Genomic DNA, 15,911 nt, shown 5'->3' on the forward strand with positions numbered 1-15,911 from the left:
GTCTTATTTCGGCTTTTATTTATCGTGAAACCCGAAGCAACTACGGCAATATTATTTTTTATAGATATGTGCAGGGGTGAATAAGATGTCACATGGATAAGTTCAAACTACATGGGCTCATGAAATCATTTGTAGATTTGGATAGGAACAGCTATATAAAGTAATAAAATCCACCTTTTGATTTTTTTTAATTACAAATTAATTATTTTATGAATACCAATTGAAAAAAATTAAATTCTAAAAATTTAGTAAATCTAAAATCCCAATAAAAAGGAATAAAATTCATTCGGCTCAAAATTCGATAACATACACCCCCACTCCCAAACAAAAGTCTTCACTCTTCCCTAAATTCACGGCGACATTCACTTTTAATAATGGCAATTATCTGCAGCCTGCCCCATTCCCATACTCAGCAGTGGAGGAAATATGAAATACTTGCAAACCCAAGAAGATAAAAAGGGTTTATTGATACATTCTATTCCTTTACAACGGAACAAAAATTTGACTTCTAATAATAATTGCTGACTCACAGTTGATTCAAATATTGTGTATGCTAAACTCTAGATTAGTTTCATCCCAAATTATTAAACCTTGAATAATTAAACAATACCTATTAAAGTGAGCCGCTTGACAATTTCTCACCACTATTTTCTCCAAAATCATAATGATCGTACACTTGGAGTAGAAGTTCTCTACATGGAACAACAGCCCCCAGCTTAATACAAGCTAAGAAAGCACCTGAAAGCTTCCGATGAAGACTGTATGCCTCATCAGGGGGTGGTGTGAGCCTGTGTCTCAGCATTGTTGCCCCGAGGTTTGACATGCTTTGGGTAATGTTGGAGGCGCGGAAATCATAACCTCCAGGCTTTGAGAATGGCAATCCCACAACAAAACCTGCCTGCACATGAGTCTCTAACATTATCTCATTTTCCATTCCTGTTAGGAACCCAATTCTCCTTGACATCTCAATCACAGAATCTCTGTCACCATTTGCGCAGGCCAGAACCTAATCAAAGTACATGTGGAAACACATTGTGAGTTTAGCTCCAAACTGAGATATTTAAAACTACCAATTGAAATCCAAATTCCAACCATCTAGAATCAATTTAGAGACTAATGCGTAATCCACCAAGATAGGTTTATATTTCAACCTATCTCTCAGTCTGATGTCAATGCAGTATATGCTGATGCCACATCCCCACAGGACCAATTGGTAGCAGGAGCTTTTTGGCTAGACAGATCTATCATGAACCTAGATTGTTGGCCAATACTAATAAATGTGTACTATAGCTTATATCACTTGAACTCTGCAACACAGGAACTCAAGTGTTGAGGAAAGAGAATTTACCATTCTTAGATAACTATCAACAAAGCTTTTAGGATATTCTCGAGCTGCACCAAAGTCAATGAGATTGATCGTTTTTGTAGCCTCATCATATAAGAAATTACTCCAATTAGGGTCAGTCTAAATCAGCACATGCAAACAGAAACAAAGGAAAAATGAAATGGAACGTGAGTAATGGTAAAACTTTTTACTGGATAAGATCATACTGAAAACAGGCACAGTAATCATGACATCAACTTTAATTCCTGACACACCTCAACCACACAAGTACTTTATCCTCTGTTATTATGTGCCAAAATTTATCTAATTTTATAAAAGAAATAAGGGAGGAAAAATAGATAATAAGTTATTTGTTGATACAGTTTAAAGAAAACAGGGGCAGGAGGAGAAGAAAGCATGCCTGCATGAAGCGGTGGACAAACAGCTCTATTAAAGTGAGTTCCAGCAACTTTCTCCCAACATAATTACGAGTTTCCTGGTTTAGTTGTGCCACCTTGTCAATTGGAATACCTGTAGACAGTAAATAACACTTTTAACCATAAAGATAAATTAAAACATTTTCTAATTATATTAGGCTAATCTACTAAATATGAAAAATAGAAGGAAACACTATTTGAGGCGGTTCAATTGTGTCCATTACAGAAAAGAGCGATGTTAAAACTGACAATTAAATGCAAATCATACAAAATAAACAGTAAAGAAAAAAAAACACAAAAATTGTGAAATCAAGTGTTAATCCAGTTAGGCAACTTTAGGCCAACTCAAATTACATGCAATATGTGTAAGAATGTGGACTGCCAAACCTAGTACATATATACATAACATGTCGTCAGCATTCTGGTCTATACCTATCTTATGTATCCATGACTCCAGAGAGGAAAAGTGAGAAAGAGATTAGAAACAAAGCTGTGATTTGTAAATGAGAATTAGATTGAAACAATGATCTATCCTAAAAAGTTGAGTCTCCTATTTCAACACATATCACATTTATCGATCTCAATCCATTAGAAGTTCTCAATGGATCACAGATCAAAATAACTATTATACACAACTGCAAGAAACTGTCCTACATTTTGGATTACCAAAGATCAAAATACTACTGTTTTTGGTATCAGATAACACAGCCTCATAATTTAAGCAAAAGAGCAATATAAATGATATAGTATGACTACCAGAAACAAGTTCTGTAGTTAGAACTCTTTTGCTTGAAATATTCTCTACAACAATCGGAACATAAAACCCTTTCAAATTGGAAAGCATATCACGGAAACGTTTCTGATTGGCTGCCTCCAGTACATAGTCACATTCACGAGATAATTCTTCTCTAGCCACCTATGAACAAAAGCAAAAAATTTGAACATTTCAATAATAAATTTATCATATTCTAGAGCTTGAGTAAAAACCATCCGTAAATTTACATCATGTAACCTCCCATAATTGAGTATGCATCCTGTTCGTGAAACAGTACGTATATATATAAATCAGAAATCAATGTAGGAACAGACAAGAGACAAAGCTTCGTAAGCAAATCAAGCAATCTTAACAAGATTTGTGGACTACAGAAAATAACATGAGTTAATAAAAAATATAAATAAATCCTACCTAGCCGCTTCACATATGACATAATAACATTAACATATGACATAATAACATTAACATCTTACAACTATGCAAGCAGCACACGATAAATATGCAATTACGTACCTTCATAGCACTATCAAGATAAAGTCCCTTTGGAATTAGATTTGTATAGTCTAACAATATTTTTACATTCTGAATGTCACTTTCAATGCTATCTGCAACTCCAGGGTATTGAATTTTCATTGCAACCTGCATACCATCCTTTGTGACAGCTTTGTGGACCTACAATTGTTTCCACTACTGTGAGGTCAAGGTAAGTAATAGTGTTTCAAATATTGACAAATAATTTTTTTTTTTTTTTTTAAATGGATATCTAAAATTAAACCACCAACTACCATCAAAACTGAGAAAACAGCATCCTTTCTATGTTTTCGGACTCTAAAAACCTTAGAAGATAATTACATAGTTCAATGAAAACACGGATATGATGCATCACCTGGCCTATACTTGCAGCAGCCATTGGTTCATAATCAAAACTAGTCAACTTGGACTGCCAATCAGGACCTAATTCGGACTCCAAAACTTGATTCAGCTGCCACTTTGGCATTACATCAGCGCCTTGACGAACAATATCCAGTGCAGCTAAGATCTATAGAGAACAATGAAAGATGTCAGAACAATGGCAATAACTAGATGTTAATTGAAGTAGATAAAATAGAGATAACAAATTGATAGTAAAAATCAGAAAAACAGGATGAAAACAAAAATAGCTCACAGATCGTAAACCCAATATTATATATTTATATCGGAGCATTAAGCTGCTGTTGACATGCTTAAACTGCATCCTAAGATTTCAGCTCCATAGTTTATAGTTAGCATAAAGCTAGCGAAATGCAATTTTGAACTTCTTCAGCCATACATGCTGGTAGCTTATAGTTAAAGTTAAGATGTTAAAAAGAAGTATATAGTAGAATCTAAGAGAAATTCTAGACAACACTTAAAACCAATAAGATTCTTTTATAATAATATGTACTTCCATAATCAATTATACAGATAAACCAAGATATATATATTTAACCTACCGGAGCAGGAACAAGAGATTCATCCTGTATGCTCAACATCTGCCCTATCTTGAGCGCTGCTCCACGCATTCTACATAATGCCTGAGCTAAGCGTTCCGCATTTTTATCAGATAAAAACGGTGAAAGTGCTGATTGCTTGTCTTTTGAGCTTGGTGTACCATAGACAATCCTCTTGGTTGATTCCTGAATTGTTCCCCATGCAAGACCAGCTCCTAGACCAGCAAACCTTTAGAAGTTTTATAATGCTAATTAGGGATAATCTAAAGTTTATTTTCACATATAACAATATACAACAGCTTGAATAATGATTTCCCAACTGCCATAATTTAAAATGCCCTTTCTAAACCAATTATCCTCAAGCTTGAAAATAGAATTGATACCAAAGCCATTTCCCCAGAAACTAAAATTGATTTCTACTATATTTCATTCACTAACACAAATTAACCACGCAATGAGTTAATTACAACAATGATAATAACTACAAAAATTTAAAAACATTAATCATCAGAAACCAGTGGGAAAACTAACCCAATTAATCTAGAAAAAGGCGTGGAAGGAACTTTCCTTTCTCTCGGCCTTCGCCTCTTCTCTGGCGCCACCTGAACTTCTCCCCTAACATCAACATTGGTTTTAGGACCCATATTATTGGAATTACATTCTCTAACAGAATCTTCCTTCTCTACAGAATAATCAACAACCTCAGATTCCGATTTCTCCGAATCACAAGAAAGACCGCTAGTAGATGATACATATTCATCAACACCACATTCATTTTCATCACTCCGTAGTTGTTCCGGAGGAGCTGTCGTATCGGCCACGTCAGCATAATTATTAAAATAAACGACGGATTCTTTGGTCTTAGGGTTGGACACCTCGCGAACGGTTCCTTTCGTCAGACCCGATATGTCGGTGGCGGTAACTATGGCTTTTTTAAGTGATGAAGTAATTAGGGTTTCAAAATCTCCTGTTCTTGCACTCTCAATTGCTTGTGAACGATTGGCAATTTCTTTGGCCACTAATGAGACGCCGTTGACGAGCCTGCCGAGGTGGTTAACCCAACTCATTTGTGGCGCGCGCAAATTGTCTGCAATAACGTTTTGAAATTTGCTTGCTCTTTTTTTCGATTTTAAATTTAATCTACGGATTCTTGCAAGCGTTATATACGTGAAGTATAGAAAAATAAAAATAAAAACTAACGGAAACTTCGATGGTTGGGAACAGAGTGGAAGAAACTGGGCCAACGTGGAGCTTGTCCCATCCACGAAGTTACAAAGTAGTAGGCGGAGGAGTTGCGTCACAGTCCAACCTAATTGCCAAACTGCCCAATTCAAATTGAAATGTCAAGGCTTCTAAGCAAGCAGATAAGTTGGTTTAACTAATGGTAATGGGTCGAGTCATCAACCCAATACTATAGCTGGGCTCTGGAGGCCGAAAGCCTGTTTGATTATAGTAAATAAAAGAGTTTACTACTTTTTATTATTATTATTTTTTTTTAACAAAATACAATTTAATGAATTTTTTTACTCATAAACTTTTAAAATACTATTTTATTATTTAAATTTATATTCTAATAATAAACAGAGAGTAAACTCTAGACTATTGGAGTTTATGAAGAGAGGAAGTCGATGAGTCTTTTAGTGATGAAATATTGAATTTTAGTAGTTGAGATTGATTGAAATTAGATTTGAGAGGGAAGGTTACATAAACCCTAATCACTTGATTGTTGGTAATTAACGAGATCAGCTGGAGTAGGATTTGAGAGGTTTTGATAAGTGATAATTGAAAAAAAAAATAATGATAATAAAATAGTATTTTAAAAATATGTAGAAAAAAAAAAAAAGTCATTAAACTATCATTGAAGAGGAAAGGTCGTTTACTCTAAATAAAATATCCTCCCTAGTTGACAAAATACATTACCCAAATGCGGAAGTTGGAATAGTCCGCTTCTAGATCGTTACTAAGGTAAAAACTACAACTCTTATAAATCGAAATAAATAGAGCTTTAGCTTATTATCTTAAACATAATCGTCAAATACTAATTGCTTTTGTTTTTCCTTTTTCCCAAATAAAGAATGAAAGTCAAATGTCTCCGGGTCAGATGTTTTGAAATTTAAGGGTACGTTTGTTTTATTATTTTAGATATAATTTTAGGAATAATATTGGGTAGTTAAATAGGGGAGTACTACGAGGTAAAATTTAAAAATTTATAAAAAACCCCATAAGTATGTTAATTTAACTAAACACCTCAATATATAAAAATTTTGTAAAATGATAAAAACTCTCCCACCACCCACAATGCCAGATTCTAGCCACCACCGCCAGAATCTGGTCAGAAAATTGTGTTACACCACAGACCAGTGGGATCTGGGCGGTAGGGCGTTGATATGGCCTTTTCTGGCTAGATCTACGACGAATTTGGTAAAAAAAGCCTAGATCTACCGTCAGATCTGGCCGTTGACGACCGGAAAACTCTATCTTGGCCATCGTTGACTGTCAACGATTGCCATATCTTTGACCGTCGCTGATGGCCAAATCGATGAATTACCGGCCATTTCCAGTGGTGTTGTAGACCGTTGTGACAGATTTCAGCTACCACCGATGATGGTTGTCAGAATCTGGCAAGTATGGGTCGATGAGGGTGTTTTTATTAAATTTTAAACTTTGTCTGGGGGTATTTGATGAAATTAATAAACTGAAGCGGTCTAAAATAATTAAAAAAATAGACTAATATTTCTCAAATAATGTGCCAAACAATATTTGGAAAATAGGATTGAAAATATGGGTAGAAATAATAATACAAATCGGAGCCTAAAATACTAGCAAGAACATATGGTAATTACAAGAAAGGGTATTAAAATATAAACATGAAAAGCTTCTCCGTAACACGTACAACAGTTTGATTTCTTCAATACTAGGTCACTTAAACAAAAATCTGCAAATAGATGTAAGAAAGTTATTTAAAGAGTTATGAGAAAAGAATATTTGGCTGCATATCTGCTGACCAAGTCCATCATCAACGCATCGATTCGATGCATTGTCTGCAGATAAATATTTTTAATTTAGCAGAATCTGAAACAAATAAGCAATTTGCAGAAGGAATATTATATTCTGATATCAAGTTATACCAGTAATGGGCGTCGTGGTCTTATTCCATATACCTTTGATAAATAAGAATAAAACCCACTTATCCATAATCTCACCCATTACCCATTTCGCATGTATTCCCTGTCTTTTGACAACATTTGAAAACAAAGCATCATTCCTGTTAATTCAGAAATGATGATAAGAGGTGGACAACATGCATTGGATCACGTTGCATGATTTTTAAGTTGAAATTAAACAGCTTGACACTTGTAAATTAATGGGATGACAAAGTTTCCAAGTGCTCTTACGAACACAGAAAATGAGGGGTAACAGAAAGCAGAATTGAGTAATAGACAAGTCAGAATCATAATAAAGTGAGCCACTATGCTCTCCACATCAGAAGATGTTGATATCATTTCTCACATTTCTGAAATGGACGNTTTGCTTTATTTATCTCGAAATCGAATAATAGAATTGCATAATCGTCAAGTACTAATTGCTTTTGATTTTCCTTTTTCCCAAATAAAGAATGAAAGCCAAATGTCTCCGCGTCAGATGTTTTGAAATTTAAAATAGGCCGAACGTTATACCTACCCAAGGTTTGGCAAAACGATAGAGTAATATCTAAAAGGTTTAAAAAAGATAAATAGATACCTTTCATTAGTGAAAAGACTATAATGCCCTTAAAGAAATATTAGTTTATTTTTTTAATTACTTTTAAACCCCTTAAATTTATTAATTCCATCAAATACCCCAAGAAAAAAAGTTTAAAAATTAACAAAAACACCCCCACCCACCCATACTTGCCAGATTCCGACGGCCACCGCCAGTGGTAGCCAGAATCTGTCACAATGGTCTACGCCAGCACTGTAATGGATATGGCCGGAAAAGGCCAGATCTGACGTGAAAATGCCAGATCTGGTCGGAAAGTGACGGCTAAAGAAATGGCCGTCGTTGACTGTCAACGACGGCCACATCTTTGGCAGTCGTTGACGGCCAAAGATGGAGTGTTGCGGCCGTTGACGGCCAGATCTGGCCTTTTTCGACAATATCCGTGGTGGATCTGGCCAAAAAAGGCCAGATCGGTGAGTTACCGGCCATTTTCGGTGGTGGCGTAAACCGTTGTGACAGATTCCGGCTACCACTGGCGGTGGCCGCCGGAATCTGACAAGTACGGGTGGGTGGGGGTGTTTTTGTTAATTTTTAAACTTTTTGGGGGGTATTTGATGGAATTAATAAGCTTAAGGGGTCTAAAAGTAATTAAAAAAATAGGCTAATATTTCTCAAAGGGCATTATAGTATTTTCACTAACGGAAGATACCTGTTTGTCTTTTTGAAACCTTTTAGGTACCAATCTGTCGTTTCGCCCAAACCCCTTTAAAATACTAGCAAGAACAGATGGTAATTACAAGAAAGGGTATGAGAAAAGAATATTTGGCTGCATATCTGCTGACCAAGTCCATCATCAACGCATCGATTCGATGCATTGTCTGCAGATAAAGATTTTTAATTTAGCAGAATCTGAAACAAATAAGCAATTTGCAGAAGGAATATTATATTCTGATATCAAGTTCTACCAGTAATGGGCGTTGTGGTCTTATTCCATATACCTTTGATAAATAAGAATAAACCCACTCATCCATAATCTCATCCATTACCGATTTCGCATGTATTCCCTGTCTTTTGACAACATTTGAAAACAAAGCATCATTCCTGTTAATTCAGAAATGATGATAAGAGGTGGACAACATGCATTGGATCACGTTGCATGATTTTTAAGTTGAAATTAAACAGCTTGACACTTGTTAATTAATGGGATGACAAAGTTTCCAAGTGCTCTTACGAACACAGAAAATGAGGGGTAACAGAAAGCAGAATTGAGTAATAGACAAGTCAGAATCATAATAAAGTGAGCCACTATGCTCTCCACATCAGAAGATGTTGATATCATTTCTCACATTTCTGAAATGGACGGGTCACTCAATTCATATAAATTGGTTCTCAGAGCCACCATTGGTTGTTCATCAGAGCAGTTATAGTCATTCTACTAGTGAAGGTTATCGCACTACATTTTTTTTTTTATAAATTTTAGACTATATAATATATTCCGTTGCAGTGATTTTGAGATTATTTTATCATAGTTTTGTGGCTGATATAACCAGGCTTCATTGCTTTTATCAATCATCATTACATAATTGAAATCTGATGAATATGCTATCCTCTTAAAATTGAAGAAACAAGAGAGTTTTGTCTATAAATTGGAAGCTTTGAGTTTTTCTCTTATGATCTCCCATACATATGCCATAGAGGTCTTTCTTTCATTCTTTCGTTTCACAACGGGTTGATGGGTGGATTCATTAGTTTTTCATAAATCAAATATAACATACAAGACACTGAATTTAGCCCCAAAATTTCCTCTTACTCCGCACGGGGAAAGGAACTTGTTAAATCGAAATTTTAGTATATATTCTGTTCTAACCTTTCTTTCTTTCATTGTTGTGGAACCTTCTATACAGGTTTAGTCTTGACGATGGATGCTCTTGGGATGACCGCCACAGCTAATTATGACTGCTTGCTCTTTGGTACGTTATAATATGATTAAGAGCAGAATGAGTCATCGCTTTAATCTCAATTATCGTCAGTTTGAGCAGGCAATGGCAATAGCATAATGAGGCAATAATTTGTGAGGTTTAACATGTTCTGCAGATCTGGATGACACTTTATACCCGCTGAGTTCAGGCCTTAACTTGGCTTGCCGCAAAAACATAGAAGGTATAATGTAAACAAGAACTTGATGAGATGATGTTGACACTTCTTTGATTATGTAGCTAATAGAGTTGACGTATTTTGATTGTAGAGTTCATGCTGAAGCACTTGAATATCGATGAAAGAGATGTACCAAGGATGTGCTTGGAGTTGTACGGGGAACATGGAACAACAATGGCCGGTCTAAAGGTGATAGAGAATTTGTGCTAAATTCTTCTTTCTTTATTTTGTTCTCTATTTTAAGGATATTCTGTATTAATTTTCTATGGGTATGGGAATTCGCTTTCAGGCTCTTGGTTATGAATTTGACAACGATGAATTTCATGCTTACGTTCATGGAAAATTACCATATGAAAAACTGAAGCCCGATCCAGTGCTGAGGAACCTGCTACTCTCCGTGCCACAGCGTAAAATTGTATGTCTAGCTTTTCACCTGCTTCACTTAGACAGAAAATATGTTTTCGTCAAATACGGGCAATTCTGAAATATATATAGTTATTTTCAGATATTCACCAACGCTGATCAGGCGCATACAGTTCAAGTTCTCAGTAGGCTGGGGTTGGAAGATTGTTTTGAAGGCATCATTTGCTTTGAAACTCTGAACCCTCCTCCTCTTGAACCCGCTGATAACATCGATGCATTAAATGAAGATGCACTTCTTGCTGGAGATGAACAAGACCCCTATCTAACCACACACTATATCGAGGATAATAGTATCGGCTCCAAGGCAAGAATCCTCTGCAAACCCTCGCTGGAAGCTATGGAAGCTGCTATTCGGATTGCAAATGTTGACCCAAAGAAAACAGTAAATCTTTATATAACCTCAACTTCACTTGAAAACTTTTGGAAAATCATCAATAGAAATAACTTCATTTTCGCTCTTGCAGATTTTCTTTGATGACAGTGCTCGTAACATTGCAAGTGGAAAAGCAGCAGGTCTTCACACGGTTATTGTAAGCTCTGATTTTGTTCTGTAGCAGCAATTGCCTACTTGTATTCGTATATACCATTTAATTTTGCTCAGTAATTACTCTCATGGTTGATGAGTAACACGTGAGAACGCTTGTGCAGGTGGGGAGCTCAGTATTGGTGGCTGGAGCAGACCATGCCTTGAGCAGCATCCACAACTTCAGAGAAGCAATTCCTGAAATGTGGGAAGCCGAAGGAGGGCAGCTTCAACAGGTTATCCAGCCCACCTCAGTCGAAACCATAGTTCGTGCCTAGATGGTGGCTCATAAATTAAGTCACAGTCTAAGTTAATTCCGCTGTAAATTTCTACTTTTGTCACTCCAGAAAATCCAGAATTATTATTAAGTTGCTTTATATTAAGTATGCACTATGTATCCAAGCCAAAGTAACGGGACAAGGGCCACTAATAAATTATTAAAAAAAAAAAAGAGTTTAAAAATTAAAATTGCTACATTAGAGTTTCTATTAATTCGACGTGTCATACAATCGGAATTTGTGCACATGCGTTCAATCTAACAATAATAAATTCACCTCTACCATTAGCTCCTCAAGAGCATTGAAGGAGATACCCTCAACAAAAATAGGCCACTCTTCAGATGCATAATGCAATGCAAATCCATGCCCAGCAAAAAAAGTGTTATAATTTTTTCTTTTACAGAAAAAATTTTATTCGGTGGATGGGGGCCTGATAAAACAGGCAGATCAACCATCTATGGGTAGCTCGCCACAGTTAACAATTCTGCATGGCTTCCGAGGGTAATCTGACCTGCTGGTCTCTTGTGATTCGAGTTTACGAACAACATCTATTCCATCAATAACTTCTCCAAACACAACATGCCGGTTGTCCAACCATGGTGTCTGCAAAATGTAAATTAATAACATTATATTATACGCCAAAAACTATGGCCAGAAGTTAACCAAGTTTCGCTAAACCAATCACATTACATTAAGAACTACTTCAGCAAAAAATTAAAACAGACACATAACAGTAACCACAAGACTAGTGAAAATTTTTCGGATCAGTTATTAGCCCATTCATGTGTACAGACGAAGGACAATAAAAAACGGCTTTTAAAAGATTCTTCTAAAATGGCAGAACTAAAAAATTATACCTTTTTATTTTTTTGTTCCCCCTTTAACTTTACTTAAAACTCTTTAGAACTCTCTGCTAGGTTATTTAAATGCAAAAAAGAAAGGAAAATGGACTTTTCCAGCTCTTCAGCAACCAAAAAGAGATCTTTGGCTAGATGTCAAAAGATTAGAGCCCTGATCCATGTTCCTTTCTCTTTTACTACCTTTATTCTGTGTAACATGCCACCATCATAGCCACTTAGCACAATAATGTTGTATCATATCTCTCCATATGATAATTGAAGTGTGCCTGTATACTTATTATGAATACTATAATTAAGTAATCTTAATTAATTAGGAATAGCAAAAAAGAAAAAGAATCACAACATATCTTTTCAAGGGATGAATTTAGATATTTCAAAGGTTACTTGATGCGTTTGTGGAATTCGCATCATTACTAGATAACAAGATTTCGGATACCATGGTTTAGAAAGGATAACCAATTCGGCCTCAGTGTGGAAATAGTGAAACTAGAGATGTAGTAAAAAAAGGAACAAGGTAGCAGCTGCTATCTCACCTTCACAGTGCAAATGAAAAATTGGCTCCCATTAGTATTAGGACCTGCATTGGCCATACTCAACACTCCAGGCCCAATATGCTTCACTGCAAATAGTAACATTAATATATTAACTGTGAGGGTGGTTGAGGGAAGAAGCATTGGAGCACAATACTGAGAATCCCTACACACTTACAGGCAAAGCTTTCGTCTTCAAAACTAGAACCATAGATACTCATTCCTCCAGTTCCCTGAAGCCAGAGAAAAATAGCAAAATTTCTGCTAAGTGCTGTTGGTAAAGTACATATCTGTTAAGGCGACCACAAAAAGGGAGAGAGGGAGGTTCAAAGGACAAGAGCTTACATCTCCATCAGTGAAGTCTCCTCCCTGAATCATGAAATCTTTGATAATTCGGTGGAAGGAGCATCCTTTGTAACCATATCCTTTTTCTCCTGCATGAAGATTTTGTATAGATCTTTTAAATGCACAGCCATGCAAGAATTAAAGAATTACTCCAAATATGGGATAAATAGTGCAAGCAAAGCTTACCTGTGCACAAAGCACGGAAGTTCTCAACAGTTTTTGGAACAACATCTCCAAAAAGGCCCATTACAATTCTACCAGCAGGTTCACCTCCAATGTCTACATCAAAGAAGCACTTGGTTGTCACTTTCGCTTGCAGCTCTAGATCCTAAATCACATAATCATGTAAGTAATTTAGACCTAAGCACATAATCACCACATCATTAAAACAGGCTATAGGAATCCAACATTATTATATTTATTCTGTGAAACATTCAGATTAATTTCTTAAAAGAAGTGATAAAGCAATTATAAGTATCATTGAAATATTCTTTAAGCATTATGATTTAACAAAAGCACCAATAGCAAATAGAAAGAATCACACAATTCCCGTTCTTTAATCATGCCTATAAAAATTTGTCTAGTGTAAAAACTGAAATACACGCAAAATGGCAGTTACCTATATATGGTAACTTTAGATTGAGACATATTGCCTAGCATAAGAAGTCACTGGAAAAAGGTATTTTGTCTATCTTTCGTTCTTTTTAATTTATTGCCAAAACCTATAAAGATATTAGAATTTTTCTGTCAAAACTCTCTCTTCAATTGCTTTGGAAAGGCTCTGAAGATTTTCAGGACTGAATTACAAAAACAAGTAGATTGTTTGAATTACTAACTTTTGCAGTTGCATTGACACACATCATTCTCCAGCACTTCACACAAGGAGCTTTAGAAAGCTGCATTACAGGGAGGCTTGATGCATAGTGCAATCTTGATGTCAGTGTTCTTCCTGAAGAGCTCAAAGTCAAAGCTGGGGAGTAGCATGACTGTGAATTTGTAATGGTACACATCATATGTGGCACTCTCACATTTGAGACATCTTGTTTATAACTACCCTGCAGGTTGAAACCATTACACAAATTAAAAGAGCAATCCCCAACACAAATCAAGCATTAGTAGAGTAAATCTGAATATATAATGTTAGTTTATGCAAGGAACCTCACGTAGGACATCAAGTTTCATCATTTACTTCCACTTGACATCATTTGACCAAGGATTACAATACACATTGGCAAGATCCGTCTTAAAGCTAGGATAATTGTTTGCAACAACAAAATTCTTTTGTCATTAGCACTATGCAAGTGGGATGTGCCAGATGCATGAACCTTATCTCCATTCTAACTTCCTTCTTATATATTACACATTTAGATAGCACGTGAAAAATAACATAAAATAGATAAGTTCTTCAATGTTGACTTTTCTTTCTTGGAAAGTGATGGATCAGCTGGAATTTTTACAGAAACAACAGTATATTTAACTTTTATTTGTGCAAAAAACCAGTAAAAAAAAAAAAAAAAATGCTTGGCCCCAGAGATTATGCTACTTTAGTTGTAAACTAGCTTAAAAAGAACAGTTTACAGATAGCACAAAAAAAAAAAAAAAAAGAAAAAAAAAAATCAATTTGTAGGGACTACAATAATTAAATCCCATACATGTGCAAACTGTGAAGATAACTAAAATCAAACAATATCACCGCAAAGCATGGAATACAGAGAAAAAAGATGTATCTCCCAAGTAGGATAGCAATTAAATAATCGTTATCCTAATAGTAGTCCAGATATAATCACTAATCTAATCCTAGGACAGCTAGATTCATTTAATAAAAGAAATGGCTGTCCAAAATTCAGGATTGACTTGCATTAGATACTCTGAAAGATACTACAATAATGCAATTGAACTGATATATGTCATCTCAACATTGGCTTGCATTATTTGACCCAGGACTACAATACACATTGGCCAGATCTGTCTTAAAGCTAGGATAATTGTTAGCAACAACAAAATTCTTTCTTGGAAAGTGATGGATCAGTTGAAATTTTTACAGAAACAACAGTATATTTAACTTTCACTTGTTCAAATAACCAGTAAAAACAAAAAACAAAAAATAAAAAATGCTCGGCCTCAGAAATTATGATACTTGTGCTGTTAATTACGCTTGCAAAGGACACTTTACAGATAACACAATAATTGAATCCCATACATGTGCAAACTGAAGATAACTAAAATAAAACAATATCAGTGCAAAGCACGGAATACAGAAAAAATAAATTTATCTACTATCTACACGTAGGATAGCAATTAAATAATCGTAATCCTAATAATAATTCAGATATATTCACTAATTTAAAATAAACTTATCAATATTAACAAGCCAATAACAATGAACTGGTATAAACAAAACACCAGAGAGAGATTTCCATCTATTGGGTGCTCGTCAACAAGTCCATGAGTTTTCAAGGAGCTAGCATCACTGTGGCCCGAGGTATCTATCAATATATATAATAACTATTTCTTATTTCTTTCTGTCTATTTTGGGTTTCCAATGCTTCATTTTAGAATAATCCATGTAGAGTGAAGGGTGTGAGGATGGAGAACTAACCTGGAAAATGAGGGCAGGGTTCTGCAGCATTTGCATAGAGAATGTGGAAGCCATAACACACAGGTTTTGTCGTAAGATGAGAGTGTTCTAGGCGGTTTTGGTTGTGGATAAAAACTGAATAGTAAATCGAAAGTTGGGGTTTTGTGCTTTATATATTAAGTTGGATTGGCGTTGTGTTCTCCGATGAGGTCTTCAAAATAATGAAATATCCGCCATACCCGAGACCAGCCCGGTTACATGCTAAGCATCGTTCTTATATTTTCGGCCCATTTGTATGTATTTCAGGCCTAGTTAGGCCCGTTTCAGGGCCAGGGCGACCCGATCTTTAAATTTAAAATGTATATTCACTCGATTTCTGTTAAGTACTGTCTATTTGAAGCATATATATTTTCTTTAATTTTACAAGGAAAAAAAATTTGAAATTGTTGGTTACGTGTTCTATCTAAACTCGAGTTTTCAGAGGGTCCACGTTGACGGAAGTACAATTGTAGATAC

At 35.5% G+C, this 15,911-nt stretch overlaps 3 protein-coding genes across 4 annotated transcripts; 1 reads left to right on the forward strand and 2 right to left on the reverse strand.

The window, feature by feature from the left end:
* Positions 1 to 531: 531 nt before the first annotated feature.
* On the reverse strand, positions 532 to 5,139 carry LOC116128785 (protein ABC transporter 1, mitochondrial). The gene is made up of 8 exons (XM_031414541.1): positions 4,537 to 5,139; positions 4,009 to 4,234; positions 3,423 to 3,575; positions 3,050 to 3,208; positions 2,518 to 2,677; positions 1,746 to 1,855; positions 1,349 to 1,465; positions 532 to 1,006 (listed from the first exon to the last, which is right to left on the reverse strand). Exons 1-8 carry the CDS (start codon positions 5,070 to 5,072, stop codon positions 614 to 616), a joined length of 1,854 nt encoding a protein of 617 aa, XP_031270401.1. The 5' UTR covers positions 5,073 to 5,139; the 3' UTR covers positions 532 to 613.
* Positions 5,140 to 9,107: 3,968 nt separating this feature from the next.
* Positions 9,108 to 11,250, forward strand: LOC116128766 (uncharacterized protein C24B11.05). 2 transcript variants are annotated; one of them, XM_031414516.1, is made up of 8 exons: positions 9,108 to 9,148; positions 9,609 to 9,674; positions 9,799 to 9,864; positions 9,950 to 10,047; positions 10,148 to 10,273; positions 10,364 to 10,663; positions 10,746 to 10,811; positions 10,930 to 11,250. In XM_031414516.1, the coding sequence occupies exons 2-8, from the start codon at positions 9,623 to 9,625 to the stop codon at positions 11,080 to 11,082; spliced, it is 861 nt and encodes a 286-aa protein (XP_031270376.1). In that variant the 5' UTR covers positions 9,108 to 9,148; positions 9,609 to 9,622; the 3' UTR covers positions 11,083 to 11,250. The 2 variants fall into 2 exon arrangements, with proteins under 2 accessions (XP_031270376.1, XP_031270377.1); XM_031414517.1 differs by lacking the exon at positions 9,108 to 9,148 and adding an exon at positions 9,178 to 9,401.
* Positions 11,251 to 11,258: 8 nt separating this feature from the next.
* On the reverse strand, positions 11,259 to 15,574 carry LOC116128768 (peptidyl-prolyl cis-trans isomerase). The gene is made up of 7 exons (XM_031414519.1): positions 15,417 to 15,574; positions 13,654 to 13,872; positions 13,004 to 13,145; positions 12,818 to 12,906; positions 12,651 to 12,705; positions 12,476 to 12,561; positions 11,259 to 11,685 (listed from the first exon to the last, which is right to left on the reverse strand). The coding sequence occupies exons 1-7, from the start codon at positions 15,468 to 15,470 to the stop codon at positions 11,530 to 11,532; spliced, it is 801 nt and encodes a 266-aa protein (XP_031270379.1). The 5' UTR covers positions 15,471 to 15,574; the 3' UTR covers positions 11,259 to 11,529.
* Positions 15,575 to 15,911: the final 337 nt, after the last annotated feature.

The sequence above is a fragment of the Pistacia vera genome, unplaced genomic scaffold, assembly GCF_008641045.1.
Source record: "Pistacia vera cultivar Batoury unplaced genomic scaffold, PisVer_v2 Contig204, whole genome shotgun sequence".
Taxonomy (NCBI): domain Eukaryota; kingdom Viridiplantae; phylum Streptophyta; class Magnoliopsida; order Sapindales; family Anacardiaceae; genus Pistacia; species Pistacia vera.

Bases quoted from the DNA above. Each gene is read 5' to 3' on its own strand.
- LOC116128766 (XM_031414516.1), top strand. From the start codon at position 9,623: ATGGATGCTCTTGGGATGACCGCCACAGCTAATTATGACTGCTTGCTC. The intron at 10,274-10,363 runs GTATGTCTAGCT...AGTTATTTTCAG, and splicing joins CCGTGCCACAGCGTAAAATT to ATATTCACCAACGCTGATCA. The intron at 10,812-10,929 runs GTAAGCTCTGAT...ACGCTTGTGCAG, and splicing joins CAGGTCTTCACACGGTTATT to GTGGGGAGCTCAGTATTGGT.
- LOC116128768 (XM_031414519.1), bottom strand. From the start codon at position 15,470: ATGGCTTCCACATTCTCTATGCAAATGCTGCAGAACCCTGCCCTCATT. The intron at 12,706-12,817 runs GTAAGCTCTTGT...CTCTGGCTTCAG, and splicing joins GAGACTTCACTGATGGAGAT to GGAACTGGAGGAATGAGTAT. The intron at 12,562-12,650 runs GTAAGTGTGTAG...TACTATTTGCAG, and splicing joins TGAAGACGAAAGCTTTGCCT to TGAAGCATATTGGGCCTGGA.
- LOC116128785 (XM_031414541.1), bottom strand. From the start codon at position 5,072: ATGAGTTGGGTTAACCACCTCGGCAGGCTCGTCAACGGCGTCTCATTA. The intron at 3,576-4,008 runs GTAGGTTAAATA...TGTTCTCTATAG, and splicing joins AATCTCTTGTTCCTGCTCCG to ATCTTAGCTGCACTGGATAT. The intron at 1,007-1,348 runs GTAAATTCTCTT...TACTTTGATTAG, and splicing joins TTGATAGTTATCTAAGAATG to GTTCTGGCCTGCGCAAATGG.